At 41.6% G+C, this 25108-nt stretch overlaps 1 protein-coding gene across 8 annotated transcripts in view; it reads right to left on the bottom strand.

The window, feature by feature from the left end:
* The window catches only part of FARP1 (FERM, ARH/RhoGEF and pleckstrin domain protein 1), a 220405-nt gene that overhangs the window by 54988 nt on the left and 140309 nt on the right, over positions 1-25108 (bottom strand). For all 8 annotated transcript variants that reach the window (XM_068425054.1, XM_068425053.1, XM_068425050.1 and 5 more), the window contains exons 3-8: positions 19032-19136; positions 14403-14445; positions 13214-13292; positions 10650-10747; positions 3653-3767; positions 2349-2496 (exon numbers count right to left, since the gene is read on the bottom strand). In XM_068425054.1, the coding sequence (XP_068281155.1) occupies positions 2349-2496; positions 3653-3767; positions 10650-10747; positions 13214-13292; positions 14403-14445; positions 19032-19136 (588 nt within the window). The remainder of the gene's footprint in view (positions 1-2348; positions 2497-3652; positions 3768-10649; positions 10748-13213; positions 13293-14402; positions 14446-19031; positions 19137-25108) is intronic.

A 25108-nucleotide genomic window follows, 5' to 3' on the forward strand; every position in this document is an offset into this window, starting at 1 on the left:
TCCCAGAGGTGCCTCTTCTTTCTACCAGCTACAGAGAATGCAGGGAATCCAGACACCTAACATGGTCACCTCACTTTGATGGGGTAGATTTCTTTCCTCTTTGCCTGTCTACAGGGCAAAATAAACAACCCTTTAAACATCACTTAACTGGGGTGGAAGAACCAGCAACGGAAAATTTTGTATTGGAAGTGCAAAATACTGTGAGTACTTTGGCCTTTCACAGGGAGCAACAGAAGTAAAAGGAACTTAAACAAATTACTTGTCTTTGAAGAGTCACAAAATGTTTTTCCCCCAAAAACGCAACCAAAAACCAGAAGCAAACAGGAAGCCCGAGATAAATTATCTTCAAAATACCACAATTCCCAGCCACTGCATCATTAGCCTCTACTCCCCAGAAGTCTCAATCTATGTTAGAAGGTATTGGAGGTATTATTTAAAAATATTCATTACAGTAGTTTGTTCAGTAAAGACTTCAATACAAACATGCCTACATCACAGCACAGAAGTTTCAGCGAGCTACTACAGGATTGCTCAATGCAGAAACCCAGGTTGATTTGGGCGCCGTCACCAGACGGATGTAGGAGTAATGACAGTGTGATGATCTCTGCTAAGTCAGCCTACCATCTAAGAATCACATAATTAATCTCCCTTAGAATATTCAGCATACTGACACCGATTTCTAAATAAATTGCAAGCTTTAAAATAAGCCTGTCTCAGTACAGCTTATGCCACTTGTGAGTGAACCTTTACTTTCCTTGAGGTTATTCTAATGAGGTCTTAATTTTTCAATTTCTCTCGGCTATATCCAAAACAAAAAGATGAACTTAAGGCTCTTGCCCTGTGAAGTGACTGAAGGAAGCCCTAAGCCTACTGTCAGATGCTAATTGCTGGCCAGACTCCAGCAGGTCAGAGCCTGACTTCCTTGTCAGCATTCAGTTTTGGAGCTTGATCAGCAAAATTTCCAAGTTTTTCTGAAAATTCAAAAAAAACCCCCTGTTTTGAAAGTCCCAAACACATTAGGACAAGAAGAGATGACTGAGTTTTAGAGCTCTACAAATCAGGCCTTGGGCCTTCAACCAACACCTACTTCTTTATGGAAGGATCCCAGCTGTCTGCTGGGACTTGGTGAGGTCCTTGCTGTTTTGTGTGGACACATAATTTCAGCCGTAAGACAGTCTTTATTCATAAGGCTTTGCAATTCATTAACTCAGCTGATGAAAATACTGTGGGGGAGCAGAGGAAGGGCCTGAACATAAAATTATTTGAGTTATGTGCATTTCTAATAACATCCTGGTGTTCCCATGCTTCAAGCTATGCTTCAGTTTTGGGGGTTTTACTAGCAACCCATTTAGCTGAACAGGGTTTTTTTATTTTTATTTTTATTTTTAAAATTTGGATCTCAGAGCATTTGGGTCAGACATATTTCTAGGTTTGTTTGTTGCTGTTGTTTTTTCTTATAAAAGTACTCCAAATACTTTATAAGGTTGGAAACACTGGTATTTTAACTGAAGTCAAACAGTCAAAATGAATAGTCTCTCGACAATTGTAAAAATGGACATTTTAAAGAACAGTTTACTTATTGTTTTTAACACGTAGTGAGGTAAGTAGCACTTTGGATGCCAGTAGACATAAGTCCATCTGAAGTGAACGCAGTTTACATCAGCTGACTATCTGTACCTTCACAACTGTAAAAGCCCAATTTGTTACTTACCTAAGGGGAACTGCAGAACAAGAATTTGATAAATCTACTAGTGATGCTCCACGAACATTTACTAGGCTGACGGGTAGAGAGGAGAGGAAAGAAATGTAAGGAAAACACTTTGGATATTTTAGGGAAAGAAGTAAGGTTCATGGATTCAGCTAAGGTAGAATGGCCAAGGCTGGTCAAGAAAATTGTATAAACTCTGACAAAGTAACGCTACAGAGAACTTACATTCACTTCCTGCACCCTTCTCCATGTACTCCAGTTGTCTGTTGTTTTATTTGTCCCTGCTTCACACCCATTTATTATGCACCATGCCTCCAAGACCTACCTGCTCCTATATGTAGGAGGTGTCAGCATGACCAACTTGCAATTTGTGAGCTGTGGATCAGTTTATATCTTGAACAGCCCATTGTGGCTGCAGATGGGCGTTCTACCCTGTGCGTGCAAACAAGGTAAGAGCCCCTGGAAGTGAAGGTCCTAATGCAGCTATAAAAGGTTTAAGATCATTATTAGAAAAAAATTGGAAGTTCCTGAATTTTCCTGACCAAATTCTTTTAGACATAGCTGAAGTTATGAATTCTTATCGCTGTAAGAAATCTTTCTGCTTTATGAAGTACAAAGTCATGTCCGGAGCAGCTCTAACCTGAAACACCAGAATGCCTGTGTTGGCAACAGCCAGGTTGATTTTTGTCCCTTCTCTGTCCTTGGCTGGATGCAAGCGTATTCCATACATCTCCAGCCGACGGGCAATCTCCAAAAGCTGGAAGTCAGACTCTGCTGGTGTCTGTCCCCTTGAGAAAGAAAACAGAGAAGACACACAAATTCTTCACACCTTTTAATAGAGATCTACAGGTCCTCCAGAGAACAAAGAGACATTTCATCAAAGAGACTGAAACCTGTCAGAGGTATAATATCTGTACGGCTTTTCTATGTCCCCAGATTTATATCATCCAGAACAACAACTTTATCTTAGTCTAAACCAAGACCAAAGAATCCACAGATTTTACAGTCTATTAGAAATTTTGATCGCTCCAATTCTGAGACACTTGATACAGGTAGATTTTGAACCATTAACTTTAACAGAATTCACTGCCTCTCTTTGTATTTTCCATTGGAAAAACATGCTATATTCCTAAAAAAAAAAATCATAAACAGAAGTGTGTAAGGATGTTGTTCATTATAAAAGTGAATGCAATACCAAAATGAAGTAAAACAGAAGACATGAAAACATTAACCCATAAGCACTAAATTAATCATGACAAAATTATGCAAAAGTTTTGATTATTACTGCTATAGAACTCCCCACTGCTCATATCTAATCCAATGCAGCTCAAAATGAAATTGTTCAAGTCTCGAAGTGTTCTTGACAGCAAAAAAATACCTTTCTATACCTCATTTGTAATTCTTTTAACCATATTCTTACTACTAGTCTTTTCTCCAGGCCTTAGGATACCAATCTGCATCATCATCTTGAATCCTATTCCCCCAAATCCCTAATTCTGCAAGCTTTGTGCTTTTCCTAAAACTATCATTAAATCCCTTCTTCGCTCATCTCTACATACAGCATGGAAAGGTGAAAAAGCAACATTCAATGTCCTTGAAATCAAAAAGACTGCTATCAGAAGTGCCTCACTGATCAGTCATCATTTGCAATCATACCTGCATGTACAAAATCAGCAGTGAAGCATTTTGTATGAAACAGACTGTAAAATAATGGCATGCTTGAATGAATATAAAAATCAATTGTTCTTTAAACATCTTGTTATGATGATGGGTGAAAGGCAGGAGTAACCTTCAGGAAATTCACAGGCTTGAATGTTTTTTCGGAAGTAACCTTTGAGAAACTGAGAGGTCCAAATCTCTTTTGTACTTATGATCTAGCATATATTTACACTTAGTACTACTCTAAGGAAAAAAAGGCCAATAACAAGAACAAAAAAGTCTTACATGTGACTACGGTGAAATTCCATGATTTTGTCTTCTAGTGCTTCTTGATGAGGTATATACTTGTTCTTCGCTAAGTGTTCACGATCTATGGTTTCATCAAAATCCCCAATCTCAGCTATGGAGAATTTAAAAAAAAGTCTATTAAAATATTGTATTAAATCTTTATTTGAGCAATCCAAAAGGTGCAGACAGCTGGGAAGAGGGCAGAGAAGCAAACATAGTTTCTTGCAAGCTATGTCATGGTTTTATGATTCAGATTCCCACTACATTATCTTCCACACATTCCTCCCTTCTCCTCTCTGTTAGTATCTGATATGTGAGAAGCCACCCCAGGATTCCTCCCATCCACCACAACAAAGTAAGCAGCTGTTGGATGTCAACTGAAAAAATGAAGCCGTCACCACAGTGCTGCCTTATGTGCGGGATAAGGGCGGGGGGTGTGTGTGACAGGGAGGACAACATAAATCCGGCAGAACTCATCCACCTCTCTCACACACGTTGTGGTGCTCAGGTGCTTTTCCCAGAGTGGCCAAGCACAAGCTTCCGCCCCAGGCCCATGCCCCACACTGTAATCTTCAGGGTAAAATCTGAAGAGAGATGGTTTTGTTTGCTTGTTTGAACACAGGTATGTATTCCACCTCATGGGGTTATGAAACATTTGTCTTCCTCTAATTTTGCAGCAGTTTGAGACACATTCTGTCTCCCTCCTCCTCAAAGTCGCTCCCATCTGCTGCAGTTCTTCAATACCGTGTGTGCAACAGTATGTCACACCCACCTTCCATTTTGCAGCCCATTCAGTGAGATTTCCTTTTTTTTGGGGCGGGGGGGGAAGGGGCAGGCAATCTATGTGTGGGTGCCAGATTACTATGTTGTTGCCTCCTATTCTTGGAATGCCTCAGAAAATTTTGCTATTAGCTTTTTCACTGAAAAAAGTAGCAGCCTCTGCCTGCAAATCTGCTGGAATAATAGCAACAACGCTACAATGAAGTCTGCTACCCTAATAGCGTCAGTGAAATTAAAATGCACCGCCCTCCAATTAAATCCAGGTTGCAGTCAGACACGTTGCTGTGCAGTTGACCTAGGACATCACAGACTCAAACCCAGATCCTTGCCTCATCCTCACTTCAGTTACACCCATGTAAACGATCTCTTAATACAGTTCTGTACAAAATAAGCTGGTTTAGAAAAAAGAAAGGTTTGAGATGATGTTTAAATCACTGCAGGTGTTTTCTGACAAAAGCTTGCCTGGGATCAGATGTACCTGCAAATGCAGAGGGGGAGCAGTAACCTTGCGTAGGCAGGGAAGATGAGGACTAAAGCATCTATGAATGACAGAGCAGCAACCTTTCAACCCCAACTGCCTGCAGCCACACGATGACTTCTTATACTTTGGAGGTCAGAGGTAGAAAAGAGTTGGTAACTGAGACAGACTGATTTCCATCCCCTCCCTCATCCCATCTGCTCTGAATCATTCCTTCAGACAGCAGAAATGCTACAGAATCTTTGAAAATTCTTTGTAAAATGTCCCTTTTGTCCCTATCTCAGAAACAGCTCCCTCATGCCAATTTTACCTGCCCCAGCATCACAAATCTTTAGGGTCCGTTTTTAACCCTAACTCAAATGAAAGGCAAGTTTATTTTCTTTAATGAAGCCATAAGCCTGCCTAGGTTTGCAACATCTCAAATAACACCAGTCCTGATTCTTTAAAATGCAGCTCATACTCTGTATGTCCTTGTACACAGATGGACTTAAACCACCTTCTGTAGGGCTTTCTTCAGAGACAAGAGTACAGAAGACTCTCATTTCACCTCTACATGATTTCTATGACGTTCTCTGCATTTGTCAACTGTGAATCATAGAATGGTTTGGGTTGGAAGGGACCTTAAAGATCATCTAGTTCCAACCACCCTGCCACAGGCAGGGACACCTTTCCACTAGACCAGGTTGCTCAAAGCCTTATCCAACCTGGCCTTGAACACTGCCAGGGAGGGGGAAGCCACAGCTTCTCTGGGCAACCTGTTCCAGTGTCTCACCACCCTCACAGTCAAGAATTTCTTCCTAAGATCTCACCTAAATCTACCCTCTTTCAGTTTAAAACCATTCCCCCTCGTCCTGTCACTACTTGCCCTTGTAGAAAGCCCCTCTCCCGCTTTCCTGTAGGCCCCCTTCAGGTACTGGAAGGCTGCTAGAAGGTCTCCCCGGAGCCTTCTCTTCTCCAGGCTGAACAGCCCCAACTCTCTCAGCCTCTCTTCATAGGAGAGGTGCTCCAGCCCTCTGATCATCTTCGTGGCCCTCCCCTGGACTAGTTCCAACAGCTCCATGTCCTTCTTAGGTTGGGGGCCCCAGAGCTGGATGCAGTACTCCAGGTGGGGTCTCACGAGAGTGAGTAGAGGGGGAGAATCACCTCCGTCGACCTGCTGGCCATGCTTCTTTTGATGCAGCCCAGGATACGGTTGGCCTTCTGGGCTGCAAGCGCACATTGCTGGCTCATGTTAAGCTTCTCATCAACCATCACACCCAAGTCCTTCTCCCCAGGGCTGCTCTCAATCCATTCTCTGCCCAGCCTGTATTTGTGCTTGGGATTGCCCCGACCCACATGCAGGACCTTGCACTTGGCCTTGTTGAACTTCATGCGGTTCTCACAGGCCCAGCTCTCAAGCCTGTCAAGGTCCCTCTGGATGGCATCCCTTCCCTCCAGCATGTCGACCGCACCACACAGCTTGGTGTCATCGGCAAACTTGCTGAGGGCGCACTCAATCCCACTGTCCATGTCGCCAACAAAGATGTTAAACAGCACTGGTCCCAATACCGACCCCTGAGGAATGCCACTCATCACTGGTGTCCACTTGGACATCAAGCTGTTGACCGCAACTCTTTGAGTGCGACCATCCAGCCAATTCCTTATCCACCGAGTGGTCCATCTGTCAAGTCTGTATCTCTCCAGTTTATAGACAAGGATGTCGTGTGGGACAGAGGCAAATGCTTTGCACAAGTCCAGGTAGATGGTGTCAGTCACTCTTCCCTTATCCACCAACACTGTAACCCCGTCATAGAAGGCCACCAAATTTGCCAGTCATGATTTGCTCTTGGTGAAGCCATGTTGGCTGTCACCAACCACCTCCTTATTTTCCATAGTTTCCAGGAGAATCTGCTCCATGATCTTGCCAGGCACAGAGGTGAGGCTGACTGGCTTGTAGTTCCCCAGGTCTTCCTTTTTTTCCCTTTTTAAAAATGGAGGTTATGTTTCCCCTTTTCCAGTCAGCGGGAACTTCCCCAGACTGCCACTACTTCTCAAAAATGATGGATAGTGGCTTAGCAACTTCATCCACCAGTTCCCTCAGTGACCTGCAGATGCACCTCATCAGGTCCCATGGACTTGTGCACCTTCAGGTTCCTTAGATAGTCTCGAACCTGATCTTCTCCTACAGTGGGCGGTTCTTCATTTTCCCAGTCCATGCCTTTGCCTTCTGTGACTTGGGTGGTGAGGCTAGAGCACTTGTCAGTGAAGACTGAGGCAAAAAAGTCATTGAGTACTTCAGTCTTCTCCATATCCTGGGTAACCAGGTCTCCCATTTCCTTCTGGAAAGGACACACATTTTCCCTAGTCTTCCTTTTATCACTGACATACCTGTAGAAGCTTTTCTTGTTGTCCTTGACATCCCTGGCCAGATTTAATTCTATCAGGGCTTTAGCTTTCCTAATCTGGTCCCTGGCTGCTCGGACAATTTCCCTGTATTCCTCCCAGGCTACCTGCCCTTGCTTCCACGCTCTGTAGGCTTCCTTTTTGTGCCTGAGTCCGTCCAGGCGCTCCTTGTTCATCCATGCGGGCCTCCTGGCGTTTTTGCCTGACTTCCTCTTTGTTGGGATGCATCGCTCCTGAGTCTGGAGGAGGTGATCCTTGAATATTAACCAGCTTTCTTGGGCCCTGCTTCCCTCCAGGGCTTTATCCCATCATACTCTACCAAGCATGTTCCTGAAGAAGCCAAAGTCTGCTCTCCTGAAGTCCAGGGTAGTGAGCTTGCTGTGCACCCTCCTCGCTTCCCTAAGGATCTTGAACTCCACCATTTCATGGTCACTGCAGCCAAGGGTGCCCTTGAGCTTCACGTCCCCCACCAGCCCCTCTTTGTTGGTGAGAACAAGGTCCAGCATAGCACCTCTCCTTGTTGGCTCCTCTATCACTTGGAGAAGGAAGTTATCATCCACGCATTCCAGGAACCTCCTGGATTGCTTGTGCCCTGCTGTGTTGTCCCTCCAACAGATATCAGGGTGGTTGAAGTCCCCCATGAGGACCAGGGCTTGTGAATGTGAGGCTACACCTATCTGTCTGTAGAGGGTCTCATCTGCTCAGTCTTCCTGGTCAGGTGGCCTACAGCAGACCCCCACTATAATGTCACCTGTCTCGGCCGTCCCTTTAATGCTGACCCATAAGCTCTCGGTCAGCTCCTCCTCCACCCCCAGGCAGAGCTCCATGCACTCCAGCTGGTCACTGACATAGAGGGCAACACCCCCTCCTCATCTCCCCTGCCTGTCCTTCCTAAAGAGCCTCTATCCTTCCATTCCAACACTCCAGTCATAGGAGCTGTCCCACCACATCTCTGTGACGCCAATAAGATCATAGCCCTGCAGGCATGTACATGTCTCTAACTCCTCTTGTTTATTCCCCCAATCCATTATCAAAATTGTCCTCTGGGCTTTCAAGTTACTTCTGAATTCATTCTCTCTGACCTTGTACTCAGTAGCTTTTCCTTCTTCTCCTTTTCCTTCCTTTTCCACCTTAAATGCTTTTCTAGTAGCAGTCCCTCTAGAAAGAGAGGGAGTTATGTTTTGAATAGTCAGCCTCACATATAACTCTTCTTTAAAATCTCCTCATGTCTTTTAGCCAAAGACTGATTTCCACTGATGCTCCCTTTTCTCTTATCTTGCAAGTACATCACACCACAGTGTATTCTGTCTGCATTAGCACTTCTGATGTGTCTAATGCTTTGTATTTCAGCTCCTTTCCTTTAATCAGTCCATCTTCTTACTTCACACGCTCACTTTACTGCATCATTTGCAGTATCAAAGTGTCCTCTCACTTCTAACACTTTCTACAATGCTTTTAAGGTATTTTTAAATAGCATGTTTCAAATACAAATTTCATTCTGTAATATACATGCTAGTTTAACAGAAACCTATTTGCTGTCATATTATGATTTCATATAAATAACAGTCTATAACATTGACATAAGCTTGTATACATAATATAAGGGCCTCCTGGAATCAGATATCCCCCGTAGAAACCTCTCTTAGGCACAGCATTGATAAGACATACAATACCTAACCTCCTGCGTTCTCAATCTTTTCACTTTGATATCATTACTCTTATCAGCTGTCTAGTTTTATTTTTGTTGCAGGCAAATACGTAATTTTTTTGCTACTGAATAATAACCTAGAGAGAAAATAAATACAAAAGACAGCCACATGGGTAAGATACTGCTATAGACTCTTATCAGAGAATATTTTCACAGAAAAATGTTCATGAGACACAACATGGATAAATAAATGAGATAGTTGCAAACTTCTAGCAGAGGTTTCTAGCAAACACTGTTACACAAAAAAGGGAGAGGGGAAAAATCATAAACAACAAAATAAAGGTCCAGCTTATAGTCAGGAGAAGGCAAGGAGAAGCAGCACTGCTGGTGCACCATGAGGCACAACATCCCTCCGCCCAAAATGGTTCAGATTCTGTGAACAGTCTCACTTCTGCAGGATGAATCTCTCACCTCTCTCCATCTGACATGATGGAAAAACTCCATTTTTCAGTATAGAAGTATCTTACCCTACTCTCCCCATAAGGAGAGTATCACTTGATTCCTAAATCTCAGTTCAGAATCTCTCTGCACTCAGGTGAAGGGGTCAAAGAACTCGAAAGATTTCAAATGCATCATGACCATTTCCAGCAACTGAGGAAAATTATTTAACCCAACAGTATAATGCACCTCAGCAGCATAAGAGCAATGGTGGTGATTTGCCATTTTTGCATACTTGGAAATGAATGCTTCTTGACAGCCTGCATAGGTGTGTCCGGGGAATGGCCAGGTATATAATGGAGGAATTTTGAAAAAACACCGAATTAAATTTGAGTTTGACTGTGGGGAGAAGGGAAAGGGACAACTTGTAAGGGTGAAAGGATATCCTGTATTTCAACCTCTTATGCTGTTGCTTTAGGAAAACAAGCTAGCAGTTGCACTCTGAGCAGTTCAGACAGTAGAGTTGTAGATGGTTCAGTGAAGAACTTAATTGAATAATCAATATGAGATAAGTAAAACATGAAATAAGATCTAAGTATAAATCATAAGGAAAATAATGCACATGAAGTATAAGAGCTCAAGAGAGGATAATCATGAAGCAATACCTCAAATGAAGAGAAACACATGCATTAGGGTGTCCTCTCCCCAACATTTTTCTTTGGTGCACAGACATTTAGTAGGAAAACTCACCCTCCGAAAATCGTAGAACTGTTCTGGTTTTAACTGCATGTTTTGCAGTTAAAAAAAAAAAAGCTTAAAATCTGTTGTTTTTTTCTTCCCTATCAGTTTCCTCTTAGGACTGTGATTTAGTCTGGCATTCTAAGCATGTTTATTTACTGCATTCTCTAGACAGCATACAGATCTCCAGGAATTTAAATGCTCTGCTGACATGATACAAAGTATAATAAAACAGGAATTCAGGAGAAGAATTCAACCTGTTTGCCACTGCCTGCAAAGTTTGCTTTTTAAATGATCCTAGGCAGACTGTCAAATGGAGTGCTTTAAAAACGCAAATCCAGTGTCCAGAAGCTCTGCTTTATTTGAAAAAGTCAATTACCTGTATTTAAATGCCATTATACAGAAATACAATAAATTGTCCATATGGCTTAAACCTGTCCCTACGGCAGTTACTAACAGGTAACCTAGCAAAGCACGTCCAACCAATCATCCTGTTTATCCTCCTGGAAAGAAGAAAAAAGGGAACTTACACTGTACTACATGCGAGATTAAGAGGGCAGTGCTGGTATCATTACACGTTAGCCTTCCCTGTGCCAGGTCCTGCTTCACTTGCAATGCAAATAGGTACCTGCAAAACAAAAGCCAACAAAGAGTTACACAAAGCATGAGAGAAAGAGGGGAAAGTATTTCAATGCCAACTCTGGTTTTGGCTACATGTTTCTTTCACTTCTTGGAATCTACAGAAGTGATCTGAATTTCCTAAGTTTAGAGGCTAAATAAAACATAACAGATACTGTATTACAGACATTAGTGTCTTACATGGTGGTTGCTTTGCAGAACCAAGATTCCTCTCTTTTTCTCTCTCCCTCCCTCTCTGTGAACCAGAGCAATGAGATCTGGAAGTGATATGACAGTGGAAGCAAATGTGACAGCTCTTAAGAGCTCAGCAACCACACAGCAAGCAGCCCTAGATAATGGAGCTGCTTGTAACTATGAAGAAATGCCAGATAAACCAGTGATTTAGAGTTATCAGGTAGTTCATGTAAAACACAAGAAGAACTCTTAACTTCCACCTTGGCACTCACCTGGGAACGAGAAGTAAGATCTCAATCGAACAACTCCAGCTAGCTCTGATACTTTTGTGGCCCCATCACTTGCCCTGCCTGCGCACCAGCCATTTTTAACACAATCGCTTGCAAACCATCTCACCTATGTAGGGCAACTCTACATAGATGGTTTAAGTGCAGAGACATCACAGGTCCATGACATTATTTCAACATTTAAATTTCTTCTAGCTTCAACAGGAATTGAAATTGCTTAGTTCCACTCAGCATCAAACTCCTCCCTAGAAAAAAATGACCTAGCAGTACGCATTTCTCCTACAGTTGGTACGAAACCTGAACTGGTTAGACCTTAACAATCCGTCCAAAGACTGCACCTCCCCTGGAGAACTCATACTAGGATCTCAATAGTTTCTAATAAGACTAGATTTTAATAGGTTCAGTGAAAAGCTCTCATTTGAACAGTGAGTTTCTGGATGAGGAAATGTAGGTAAATTAAATGAAAAGGGCAAGCTGATTTGAGGAATATGGAAACATATGCAGTACATGAAATAATACAGCAGATCTATATAATGTCCTTTTGAAACTTGCAGACATCTGTCCACCCATACAAAATTCACCCTAGTAGAAGAATATAGCACAGAAGTGTTCTATTCTCTGCTTCTTCAAGTGATGAAGCTGTTCCCTGTGGATATGGTTTCACATCCTACACTGCTGTGTACCTATATTCAAGTTCCCTAGCGTACATATTTAAAATCTAACCAAAAAAGTCATTAGGATTCAGAGACGTGTCTCCAGGTGCAGAAAGAGATCACGAAAAATCAATTTACAGTTCACATATTAAGCAACTGATACACAAAATAACTACCCAGAAACATAAATGTTTCATTAGTAACATCACATTGTGAGTTTTCCTTCATCCCTTTAGTGTTTTTACTCAGTCTTTCAAGTAAATATTCCTTCTTCCTATCCCACTTTTCTACTTTTCTCTGTCCAGGTCAGCAAGAGATATCAATAACTTCTTTTTTTTCCATTCCATTGCTCTATTACCAAAATAAAACAAGACAGAGATAAATATAGAACATCACAAAGATGGACTTGTTCTTTATAAAGCAGGTCATAAGGACACAAGAGCTCTTTGTAAAAGAGGACTTCATCTTGTGGGAAGATTGAAAACAAAAACTAATAGTGAAAATACTGAATCAGAATGGAAAAATGTAAATTAAAAAAAAATAGTAATCAGAAAGAGTTGAAAAGTTTCAGTGAAGAAATACTGCAACAAAATGATGTTTCTAACCATAAAGGAAGGACATGCTAATGAGGAAGAACCTTAATAGGTCCCTCATATATGTGTTCACTCACAGAGAAATATGACTCTTTATGTCAACGAAGTGTAAAATTCAGAGCTTAAATGAAGTTTTTGAAATACGCTGAAAATAAACACACCTGTAAGGTACTCTTTCTGCCTATGTGTGCATCTTTCTCTACCTTCCTCTTACTTTTCATTTTATTCCCTCTCCTTTCCATTTCTTTATCTCTGTAGTCACACTTCCACTCGTGCAAACCTTTGTCCTTTGCATTGGTTATATGAATAGGGTCTCCTAGCTGCTGCAACTTAGCAATTCATGCAAAACAACTCTCTCCCAAATGTGGGTGCAGAGTAGCATGTGTCCCTCAGCAGAGAAGCACCCCAGGGCACCTACACATGCCTTAGTCAGGTCCCTTCCAACACCACTGACAAAGAGTCTTGGAGAACTCTGTTGCCGAACTGCTTTCTCTTGGGGTGAGCAAAACTCTCCCAGGGCCCCACATCCAAGGAGGCAAAGGACTCCTGCACTTTGCAGAACGTCTCAGCACAGACTGCAACAGAATCTTAGGGCCTATTTTCAGGTGCACTCAAGGTTGGGGCAAGTAACATCAAGCTAATACTAAGCTAATACATCGTTCCTTACCCCATCATCTCAAATTCCACATTCTCCCCTCTGTCCACCAGAGATTTAATAAAAAAAAAAAGAAATCATGCAGCTACTAACCTTGTCAGTTCCTCCTGCAGCTGAGCGTGGTCAGGTGGGAAGAATTTTACCACAAATTTTACAACAACGTGCTTCGGTCCTAGGGGAAATGTCAAAGGAAGTTAGTGAACATCAGTAACATGCTGGCCAAATTTTATTATGTAGAATGATGTACGAGGGATTATTCATGGAACCTGCAGTGCATACACTCTAGCCTCCCATCCTCTGTTAGTATTCAGGTTATTTAGAGATTGCACAATAAAATTTACACACTATAAAAGAGAACAGTAACTCGGTAGAGGCATACTCTGCCAAAACCAAGTCTCGTTTTAGTAATTAATCAGTTGATCCTATAAAACATATTATGTGTATCTATTTTCCTTGCTTCAGAACAGAAGGGAGCTAAAATACACTCTATTTTTCAAGTCCACTAGCAAATTACTATTTCTGTTTTAACAGCAGCACAATTGTTCTGACTCTTACAAGTAAGACCAGTGACAAAAGGAGGAATGCATCTCTCTCTCATGAGAGGGAGAGGTGCCAGGGCATACTAATATGACCAGAGAGGCACCTTGGAAAACTTACTCTCAATGGCAAAGCTCAACAAATGAAGAACTTTGCTGATATTTGACAGAGAAACAAAATCACCAAAACCATTCCTGTTCACTTCTACTCCTTCCAGAGCTGATGGCTATTTACAAATTCCTTTCACCTCCCATCACCCACCATAACTTTCCCTGATGCCCCTAAACCAAGTGTTGCCTCCTCTTGGTCTCACAGTTCCAAGTTTTGCAGCAATGTCGCAGAGAGCTGCAACATATTTGCTAGCTCCTTCCCAGCAATAATGTCTTCCTGTTCTTTTTCTTTTATCCTGATTACTGTTATCTTTCAGCAATGGCTGCTTCCTTTAATCCTTCTTTTACTGCATGCTTTTTTTTCTCTACAAAACTGTTTCCTCCATTGCCACCACTGCCTCTCCTAGTGACTGACTAAACCTCTGTCTCCTACCGGGTCAGCCCCTTCATATGTTCATGTGACATAATTTCACAGCACGCACAGTACATCTTTTAAAGACAGAACAGAAATAAAAAATAATCCAAACAAAATTCAGTGAAGAAACTTGAGAAGATGAAGATCCCAATTGACAGAGTCCTCATTTATTCAAGTACTCACACACTGACAAAATAAATGACAGCAAGGAAGTACTTACTTCTAATCTGTTTCATAACAGGCTTCAAAAGATCGAGCCACACCTGAAAAAAAAAAGAAGGTGGTGTTATAATCTCTGAACAAACTGCCACTCGCAAAGGAGCATTTTTCATTGTACTACTTAGATTTTAATTTACTTATTTATTTTTTCCAGTGTGGTCATCATGCTCTCCCTAATTACATGTAGTGGGTTTTCTGCCCAACACTCTGGAAGATGCTCAGGAAACAGCACTGTTAATGGGTTGTCACCGTGGCACAGCTTCTGAAGCAGTACAGATTCAGAGAGCTGGGAAACAGTGAGGAAATCGCCCCCTCAGTTGTCTCAGATACCAACAGTCAGAGCACGTTTGGTCAGGAACTATTCGTTTTGTGGAAACAACAACTGAAATAAGGAGTTCAGAAAAAGACAGTCCTGTGCCGTCATTGTGGTTCTCACTTGAATTAATCTTCAGAAAGGCGAGTGAAAGGGGCTGGTGCTGGGAGCTGGGAACGCTGGGCAAATGGAGAAATGAGAAGGTGGCTTTGGGGACTCAACAAGAGTCCCTCTGTGAGGCCTGGGCATAAACGTGGAGCTCCCCCACTTGCCTCCATGGAGATAAGGGAGTCTCACCACCACCACCACCACCACCACCTGCGGGAGAAACGTCCTCGCAGGTGAAGGACATGAGGCAGACACAGTGCAAAGTGCAGTAGGAAGGAAGCTTACTTCATAGCTGTGTAGCATTTTCTCTTTTCTATAGACCTGGGAAGTTCAGGCCTAAGCTTTCTTAGTTGGGGGTGGGGTAACTTCTGCATGTAGTTTACCTTCATCTGTTTTTTAATAACACATTTTTCAGGATGGCATGTGGGTCTTTCCTTCGGCTTTCAGAAGAGCAGCAGTGTGTGCAAATGCAGTTTTCAGAGCTTAAACCCCTGTTCTGTAGTCCCAGTCAGAAGGGCCCGGGCAAAATGTTATGGAAAGCTGAGGGACCATCACACAGAAGGTAAAAGCCAAATGACTTGCAGGGCCTGGAGAAGTGTGACAGCTCACAGTCCTCAGCCGGTAACTAACTATGCCCAAGATTCGTATTTTGTTATCTCACTAAATTGCATGGAGCCTCCCTTGGAGACGTCTGGAATTTGTGGAGGAACATCCTACAACCACCACAAAGGTTAAAGCCATTAAAAAATAAATTAACTGAATCTTCCTCTGGAATAAGAGTATGTATTGAAATGAATATACCTTTGACCTTTAATAATTTTAGATTATGCAGAGACTGAAACATACCCAAAATATTCATTTTAGAAAATCACCTGAGAAGCCAGACAGGAACAGGTCAGCATTGCTGTTATAACCGCTCCAACACTGTTTGCTATTTTCATCATTACTAATACGAGTGCTTCCAATTAGCAAAGACCTCACATCCCTGCCCCTTCACACTCATTAATGTTTCTCAATGGAATATTTTTTATGTTTCTCAGCCTAGGAGAGTGGTGTTTTTTTTTTTTCGGAAGGGCTAAAGAAACTTGGTTATCCAAGAATAGGAACACAGTGTTTATTACACATGAAACTGGTTCTGACACTTCTTGGCATTTCAGTAACTTAAAACTGTTTTGTTTCAGAAAGTTGGCGTGTACATAATCTGCAACAAAGGTCAGGGACTTTGCCAAGTTTAGTGGGAAAAAAAAATAATCTTGAATATGAAACAGCCAGTTTAGAAGAATATGGGAATAGCGTATTTTACCTGATACCAAAAAAAAAAAAATCTCTGTTCCTCCAGAGGGAGTTTATGATACAGCATGAGCACACAAGTGCATCATTCCTTTCTCCACTTTCCCAGTCATCCTACAAGCAAGTTACAACACCCTTGACCAGACTGCTGGATACTAGAAATGCGTGTATTGAACATGTGCAGGGAGAAAGGTGGGGCAAAATGAAGACCTCACCACTATCACCAAACCCGAGCAATCAAAACTTAAGCATCATGCAACTGCCACACTGTATCTAAACACAGCCAATCTGAGACTGATTTATAAACTGGAAATGAAAAATAATGTGAGGATTCAATTAAGATTCATGTTTTCAATTTTATCCGGAACTACAAAGGCTATGATATTTATTTTTTAAACAAAGTCTGGCATTCCATGATGGTGATGGGATTTCAGCAGCTGGAGACCTGGTGCAGACATCAAGTGTGATGAAACTCTGTGAAACCCTGGGCTTGGCAACAGTGCCTTGTTTCTCTTTGTCTCAGCAGGAAGTGCAGCCCTTGGACCCTCCACGTTCATCTCCCATGTAGATCTTGTCTGCTACAACCATGGCATGCTTGAACATATACAGCTGCCAGGCATCTTGACATACAACTGCCAATATGTCAGATATGAGGTCTGGAGCCTTGCACGTTGAAACAAACACAGCTGAACTGTGAATATATGACTTCACCTACATATAATTACATCAAAACAAATATGCTCCAAATATTTATTTTTCCTTTTACATTGCACTCTACATTGCAAAAGCAACTCATTCTCTTCAGATGATGTGAATGTAAAACATGCCTTTGTGGTTTATTTCTCAGACACACCATTAACTGCAATTTTTTTTAATTTGCACAATGCTTGAGTTCTACATCATGACCATTATGAAGCTCAGAAAGTTTTAAATCCCACAGGAACACTCACCTCAACTGCATCATATAAACTGGTTACTATAATTTGAGTGTAAATATTACTCTCAGGGCACTGCTCCACATTGAAACAACACTTCAAATCTTCTGCTTCAGAGTTTCTGTGTGTTGCTTTTAGGTGGTCGAAGGCATTACTTCCACTGAATCTCACCATTCTTGGGGCCAAGATGACTAGATGTGAGCAAGATATGGGGATCTCTGCCTTTTTCAGAAGCAAAGATCAGAACAACCAGCAGGAACATGGACCAACGCTCTCAGATACTTGGCTAATATTTCTTTTTGCAAGCGTAGGGACCAGGTGAGTTACCATGCTTGATGCATGGAGGCATTTTCCTTCAGGTCAAACTGGCAATAGCCTTAGGGGGTTTTCTCCATCTTCCTCTTCATCAGAGCTCTGGCTCCCCCACTGTGATCGTCTGGCCATATTTCCAGCCAGTCAATTCCTGTCACTGCGAGGGCCTCAGGCACTGGCAGCACCTCAATCTCTCCTGTGTTCTGCCTTAAGCAAATAAACCATTTTGTTTTCACAAGACTGAAAACTGTTAGTTTACTTCAGGTCTCTGAGCAAAACACAGAGGGTCATCTATTTGAAACTTAATGACCTGTAAAGCAGAGACAGTCTATCAAATGACCTTCTGTATTTTCTAGAAAACTAAAAAGCAACTGTATATACACAAGACGTTAGGATTTGTTTCAGCTTTACATATATACATACATCAAGAATGTCAGTATGTCATTATTAACACGGCTACATGGACCCTCTGTTGTAATAGTACTGTACAGTTGCACTGTTTTGGAGAGTTATAGTAAGCTCTCAAGTTACCTAAAGCATTAGCCAAAGATATCTGGCAGAATACGAAAATTTCTAGTAGTAAACTGTGTTTCATGTAAATCCAGGAGCAAACTGTGAAGCAGATCACTTTTAAAGATTGATGTCCATTTTTAAAAATTTCCTCTTCAATTATAGTTAGCCTAAAACATTATGACCACCAGTGTTCAGTTTTAGTGTCTATGTAAACCTGCGCTAAGGCATGACAACATATTACTGTAGCAGCAGATAAACACTCTTTTGTTTGTTTTGTTAAGAAATATTGCTCCTTACAGAAATTTCATACAGATGGACAGAAAATAGGGGTTTTTTTCTAATTGCCCAAAGTCATCTCCTTTAGGTCAGCAAGACTACCGGTGCAGAAGTCACTGAAGAGGCAAGAAATCCAGTATACACCAGAATGTTCTGGTCAAACAACCAGATAACTAGCACACATGCCAGTAGGTCACACAGTAAGTCTAAAGTAAAACAAACTTCAGAAATAAAGTCATTAGAGGCTGAGAAGTCATTAGCCTTTGGCTTTCTCTGCTACCTGACACTGTTTCCACCCTAGAAGTATTAATGCAATGCCTGAATGTTGCCACCGGCTGTTCTCAGAGTCCAAAGTGTCAGGACCAGGACTCCTGCCTGTGCCCCACAGCTCCCCAGACAGGACTTTTCATCAATTTATTTGGGCTTTTTGGCTTTGCTTTCCTTTTTATTAACCTTGCTACATTTTTTCTATCTGTTTTCTTTCCCCACAGTGTTTTTCATGGAACTGTGTCACAATCATTGCAACTTCTCTGTCTGCAGAGAAAGACTATTTCTGCACTCCAAATTAAGCTGGACTGTAAAACCAGAGTTGAGACTCTGCAACAGTCCAGCCTTTGGCTTCTCTACTGCAACTGATAATGATAAAATGATTTTCCAACTTGTGTCTGAATTGGCTGTTAGTTTCAACACAGATGAAATCTGACAGGAGTAATCAGGTTTTAAAAACATTTCTTCAATTCCAGCAGGCAAGAACATTTTTTAAAAAAAGTCCTTTTTTTTTTGGAGATGGAGGATTAAACATACCTTATAAGTAAGGAGCAGAAGGAGAGAACACAGTGTGTATGTAGACAAAAAACAGCTGAAAATTAATCCTTTTACATACCATCATCTTTTTATGATCTGGAAATTCAAGGCCAAAATAGTCGCCTTCAACAAGGTTCAGGTGGTTGCAAACAGCATCATGCAAAACTTTCCCTGGAGCTCTTTGCTGTAAGAAATAAACAAAGCCAAGTGTTACAAAGATGCTTTAAATTAGTGACAGAAAAATTACTATGCTAAGAAATTGTCCAGGAAATAACACTGTCAAAACAGTTTACAAAATCAGTGGATATTCCAACCATACCCACAGGGCAGTTGACGATAATTCATTAGTTTTAAAGCTGTGGAAAGTATCCATCAATCCCTGGATGGCAGCTCCGAATACATCTTTAGTGCATTTTTATTTTTGAGGGAGAAATACCATGAAATAGAAGAGTGGGACTTGGGATATAGTTTTCTTATGTCTGCCAGGAAAATGTGCAATGTAGTAAGGTATCAGTCTCTAGGCTATATTGCTACTGTGCATTTCAGAAGACAGCCATTCACCCCACAGGCCCTTCAAGTCATGTCAGGTGGTGCTATGTACATCTATGCACGACAGACGTGCCATACAAAATGCAAGTGTCTAAGTGTTTGCTGGACACCACTTGATAAACAACAGGCTCAAGTCCTGGGTTCTGATTTCATACGGGCTTATCCTGAGCCTCGTGCTGTGAGGCCCTGAGGCTGGTCAAGGCCCATCTGTGCTACCCTAACAGAGCTGTCAAGTAATTTGGAGGAGTCAAGAGCAAGCATTTCCTTCCACACACTGAAAGTCTTCCCTCTATAAAGACCAGATGTTCTAGCTCGGTATTAGCTCCCAGAGCCACCGCTTTGCTGATTGTAAGGATTCTTCTCATCAGTGCATCAGTTAAATCCACACCTGCAGCAAATACTGTAAATTACGGCTCACCAGCATGTCTTCAGCAAAAAAACAGTTTCTGTATAAAAAGACCAATCACTGAAATAAAATATTTTTGTTCCTTGCACAAATGCACCTATTTTAACTCAAAAGGCCCTGAAACACAGATCTCCACTCACTTCAGAACAAATAATAACCCATTAAACTGCACAAACTCCACTGTTACAAGAGACCCATCACACCCCAGACAAGTGCCCTTGCACTCAACCTACAGATTGGCCCTTTCCCTGTCTGCCCAGTAAATAATTACTAGAGCAAAATAAACCAGTGGTAACCGAGCGAAGAAAACCAGTAGAGGTGGGCAGTCCGGACGGCCTGGCTCAGATCTGAGACTGAGCCCAGGTCCCAGAATCTCCAGGCAGTGCCTGTACCAACAGACTACTTGTGAGTGGGCAGCTGTTCAACCTCACGTTCTCCCAGATGTGTCACTACGCAGTTTGGTCTCTGTTTCACTGCGATATCAAAAAACAAATCCCCAGGTTTTTTCCACCTAGGGCAATACCTGGTTTCCAGCTACAACCCTGAGTACAAAGCATCTTTCCAAAGGCAATTTATCTGACATTGTCTAATATGAATTAACGGTTGGACTTGATGATCTTAAAGGTCTTTTCCAACCAGAACGATTCTATGATTCTACAATTCTATGAATAGTGAAAAGTAAATACCCAGTAGCAAGGCTTACATCAGAGAAATTAAAAGGATGATGTTTTTCTAGGGAAGGCACAGGATATATGTGCCACAACAGCAGTGCTGTCACCCTGGTGATGTAGGACATGGCGACCAAAACCTTCAGCGCTGGCTCGTTTTGAAAGTTGGAAGGGAAAAGCCACGCTCACCTCCCCAGGAACTTGCTGAGCAGGTTTTTGCCCAACGTACTCCCAGGGCCTCTCACAGACCTATGCCACCAGAAAGCAACGTTCATTTAGATTACTTTATTAACTGTTTGTTAATGGTAGCTGTAGCAAACATTAGCCTCATGAATACTGTCAGAAAACACATCAAGAACAATTACAGACAGGAGTACTAATTTCTTTAAGCATTCGTCACAGCCAACCTTGCAGTAACTAAAATAATTCACACCAAAATGCCAAATAAGAGGATACAGAGAGGGTAAGGGAAAAAGGACATCTATTTTTCTAGACAGAGCTCTTTTGATCTGGTGTCATGCCTTCCAAAATAAATCTCAAGTGTAAATATATTTTAATAAACTCACTTCGTGTTCTCCAGCTTCATTAAACCAAAAGCATCCCTGATGATCACCACCCAGCCCATGCCAGCCATCACACCTCGTGTGTCAGTTCTAACAGAAAGCTTCTCATGTTGTCCACTCCATCTATCGCTGTATGTAGGCACATTCAAACATACATCATCTCTCAATGAAAGAGCTTCTCAGTAAGTGCATTTTGCTGGAGCCAATAATATTAAAAAGACTTACGCCTAGCGTAATAATGATATTAGTTTACTGCTCCAAAAATACAAATGATTTAGAAACTTCAGGCAAATGCTCCAGCTCCCAGACTAGTCTCGGGCCTCCTCAGTTTGGCTGGGGCCACTGGAGAGTGGAAGGATGTGTTTAACAGCCACCTGGACACCAAAAGGCAGAGGATACTTGCTTTCATCCTCGTGCACAACCAGAAGAATGGAAACGTGTCTGTGCATATGTATGTATATGTCTTACTAAAGAACCTGATGGACTCCTGTCTGACAAAGACCAAACCTCATCATTCCTGCTGGGAAAAAACAGGTGCCTCAGGGAGTGTGGAGATTTTTAACCAACAGGAAAAAAGACAGAGAGCCCATCTGCACCACCACACTGTACAAGGTTAGCTCAGGAGAGTGAGCCTGTCTGATCTCAGACCATGAGTAAAAGCATCTGATTAAAACCTGCTGAGTGTTTTCATACAGTTTTTTTTCTTATATGCATTTAGATGATGGAACGGCATTCTTGTAGTGTTTATGTCACTTGGCATTTTCTCCGGTGTGTGCCTCGGTAACATAAAATGCTTCTTACTCAAGTATTTGTAAATAAGATTATTATTCTAAACTCATCTTAGCTTTGATCAGTCTACTTCAAAAAAAAATCCGACAGTTTATTCAAGGGAAACACTGCATATAAAATCTGCTGACATTTACAGCCTGACGACACTCCGGCCTTGCAGGACCAGAAGGAGAAGTACAACATCCGTCAAAGCAGGAACTCTCCGGTTGCACGGAGATGTTGATTCAGTGCAGTTCCATGACATCCCTACTAAAAAATTTAAACACAATAAATTAAAAGCTCAGTCCGCTGGGTATGGAAGCAAACCAGCAGTCACTCAGGTCACAGCAAACACAAGCTGACAGAGGAAGCATTCAGGAATGAGTGTGCCACACCGATGACATCATCTGCAGCCAACAGTCATGTCTCACTTGAACGTGGTTACAAGGCCTACGGGACAACACAAGTTTTCCCCAGAACTTGGAAGGCATTTTCCAACCATCAAGCACGGCCCTGCTGCCATGCCTCAGAGAGCAAGCACAAGGCAAGCTTCATGGGCTCCTGTCCTGCAGCCCTGCGGCTGCACCCATGTCCCATGAACCACAGCTTGGCCTCTTTCCCTGCTCCATGCCAGCACGGGTCTGATCCACGGGGGCCCATGAGCCCCCCCAACATAGCTACACATGCATGTGAGGCTGCAGGGGGGAAAAGGCTGCACTACAGCCTATGCTATAGGAAGGCTTTTCCCTGCCACGGTGAGAAAGTGCAGGCCATTTCCCATTACATGACCATCATGAAAGCCTCATACGCTGGGATAAGGGAAGGTCATCAGTGTGGCCCAACATGGAGGATGTAGGAACAGAGAGCCAGGAGACCTATATCCTGCTCTCCCTGAGCATCGTTGAATGAGAACTTGCACCAGGGAGGGAAAAAACTCATCTGAAGGTGAAAATCAAAGGAGAAGGATGAGGCACGCAAGTGGGATGGCCAGAATCTTGTATCATCAATGAAGAAATATTGTAGCTCCAGAGGGCAATTCTTCCAACCCCAAAACAGCCATCCGAGCACATTGGCAATGAATTTTTCCTTAGCAATACAGTGTACTATTTTACTCTTGATGACAAGGAGCCCAGGCACCTGTGTTACAGGGTTCATTTTAGATGAGGTGAATCCCAGACGCACTGACAGCAGGGAATTACTATTATTCTTTTGAGGTGGTATTTAGTTAGACTAAAATAACGTTATAAATTTATTGTAGTGAAAAGAAGCTCACTGATTTCCAGCTACACATCCTTATTGCTTAATGCATTTTGAACTGGCCTTTCATTTAGCTCTGTGAAATCACATTTTAAAAGTCATTTTACATTTTTAGGGAACGTCAGGCCACTAAATTCTAAATTATGAATAATGTGCATCACCACATTTAGCTGCAAGCTGTGAAGGTACCCAGTCAAAGTAGCCTGCTTTTCGCACTGTGCATTCAACATTTGCTGTCTGCTCATTATTTCAGTCCTACTGAATTCATCCTCCCTCTACTCCCACCAAAATCCAAAACAGTACTTTGCTTATGATCTTCCAGTGGTGAATATTTTTCGGTTCAACAATTCTTTAATGTTCTAGCAATCGCCAATCATTAAAAAAAAATCTCCATCTACATATTTGTTTAGACCATTCTTTGGCACAGATTGCAATACAGATTTTTTTAAAAAAAAGAAAGTGCGTCGTAATATCTGGAAGATATCCAGGACTTTAAAAGAAGTGGGTTTGGACACATTCCCCCACCTGCCAGTTAATTTAGCCATTATTTCACTAACGGTCTACAAAAAAAAAAAAAAGTGTCTGTTTAGGATCAAATAGTGATTTTACCAGTTTTTATCTGTCTAGCCAACTAATCTCACATCTCAGATTGAACAGATCTTCAATTGAAAGTTTTTTGCTTGTTTGTTTGTTTTTACATTACTGAGCAGTAATACCATGTTAAAAAAACAAATAAAATAAGCACTTTCTTTGGAACATCTGAAAAATAGAAGTCCTGTCAGTGTTTTGGTCAGGCAGCTTCATGTGGCAGCACAGACTATGATGTTTTCCTTTTCTTCCTCAAAACTGCTACAAATGGATCAGAAAAAAAGTTGTTTTTCTCTTTAATTACACTTGCTTGTGCATTAGTAACTGCTCATATATAGAGAAAATAATTCCTTTATGTTAATCTAAAAGGAAAAGGTATCATTCACACCTGTCACAGTATAAAGGCAGACATTTCTTCCACTAATGCCTTGTTCCTAGCACATTTTGAGTGCTCAGAAATGAAATGTGATAATTTGGTCAAGCTAAATGTTTTACAAATACTTAAATATTATATTGCACAAAGTTTAAATACAAAGTTTAAAATTGTATTTGTTCTTTTGCAGGAAATCATCCTGAAAACCCCTTGTACTTCAGATCAGTCTGATTCCCAAGTTATTATTACACTCCAGTTTAACAACTGCATAGAAATGATAGCGAAAACTTCACCTAGTATTTTCATGACTATTTCTGAAGTCATATACAGTCATAATCAATACTGAAAATAACAACTCCATATTCTTAACAGCATGAATTTTCTCTATTATTCGAAGCAGTTAAAAATTATGTATGTACCTACAGCTTTGAAAGGAAGAAAAAAACAACCAACAGTGTTCATGATAAGCAAATAGTACAAAAATAACCTCGAAGATGAGACAGAGCAACAGGGTTCTTAAACAAATAACCCTGTCAGAAATTTATAACTTCAAAGGAGGCTTGAAAACTACTAACAGGAGAACAATGCAGTCAGCATCTGAACACAAATTTCATATTTTAAACACAGAATCACAGAATGTTAGGGATTGGAAGGGACCTTGAAAGATCATCTAGTCCAATCCCCCTGCCAGAGCAGGATTACCTAGATCATATCACACAGGAACACGTCCAGGCGGGTTTTGAATGTCTCCAGAGAAGGAGACTCCACACCTCTCTGGGCAGCCTGTTCCAGTGTTCAGTTACCCTCACTGTGAAGAAGTTTTTCCTCATATTTATGTGGAACCTCCTGTGTTCCAGCTTGCACCCATTGCCCCTTGTCCTGTCAAGGGATGTCACTGAGAAGAGCCTGGTTCCATCCTCATGACACTTGCCCTTTACATATTTATAAACATTAATGAGGTCACCCCTCAGTCTCCTCTTCTCT

Source organism: Nyctibius grandis, chromosome 2, assembly GCF_013368605.1.
Source record: "Nyctibius grandis isolate bNycGra1 chromosome 2, bNycGra1.pri, whole genome shotgun sequence".
Lineage (NCBI taxonomy): Eukaryota > Metazoa > Chordata > Aves > Nyctibiiformes > Nyctibiidae > Nyctibius > Nyctibius grandis.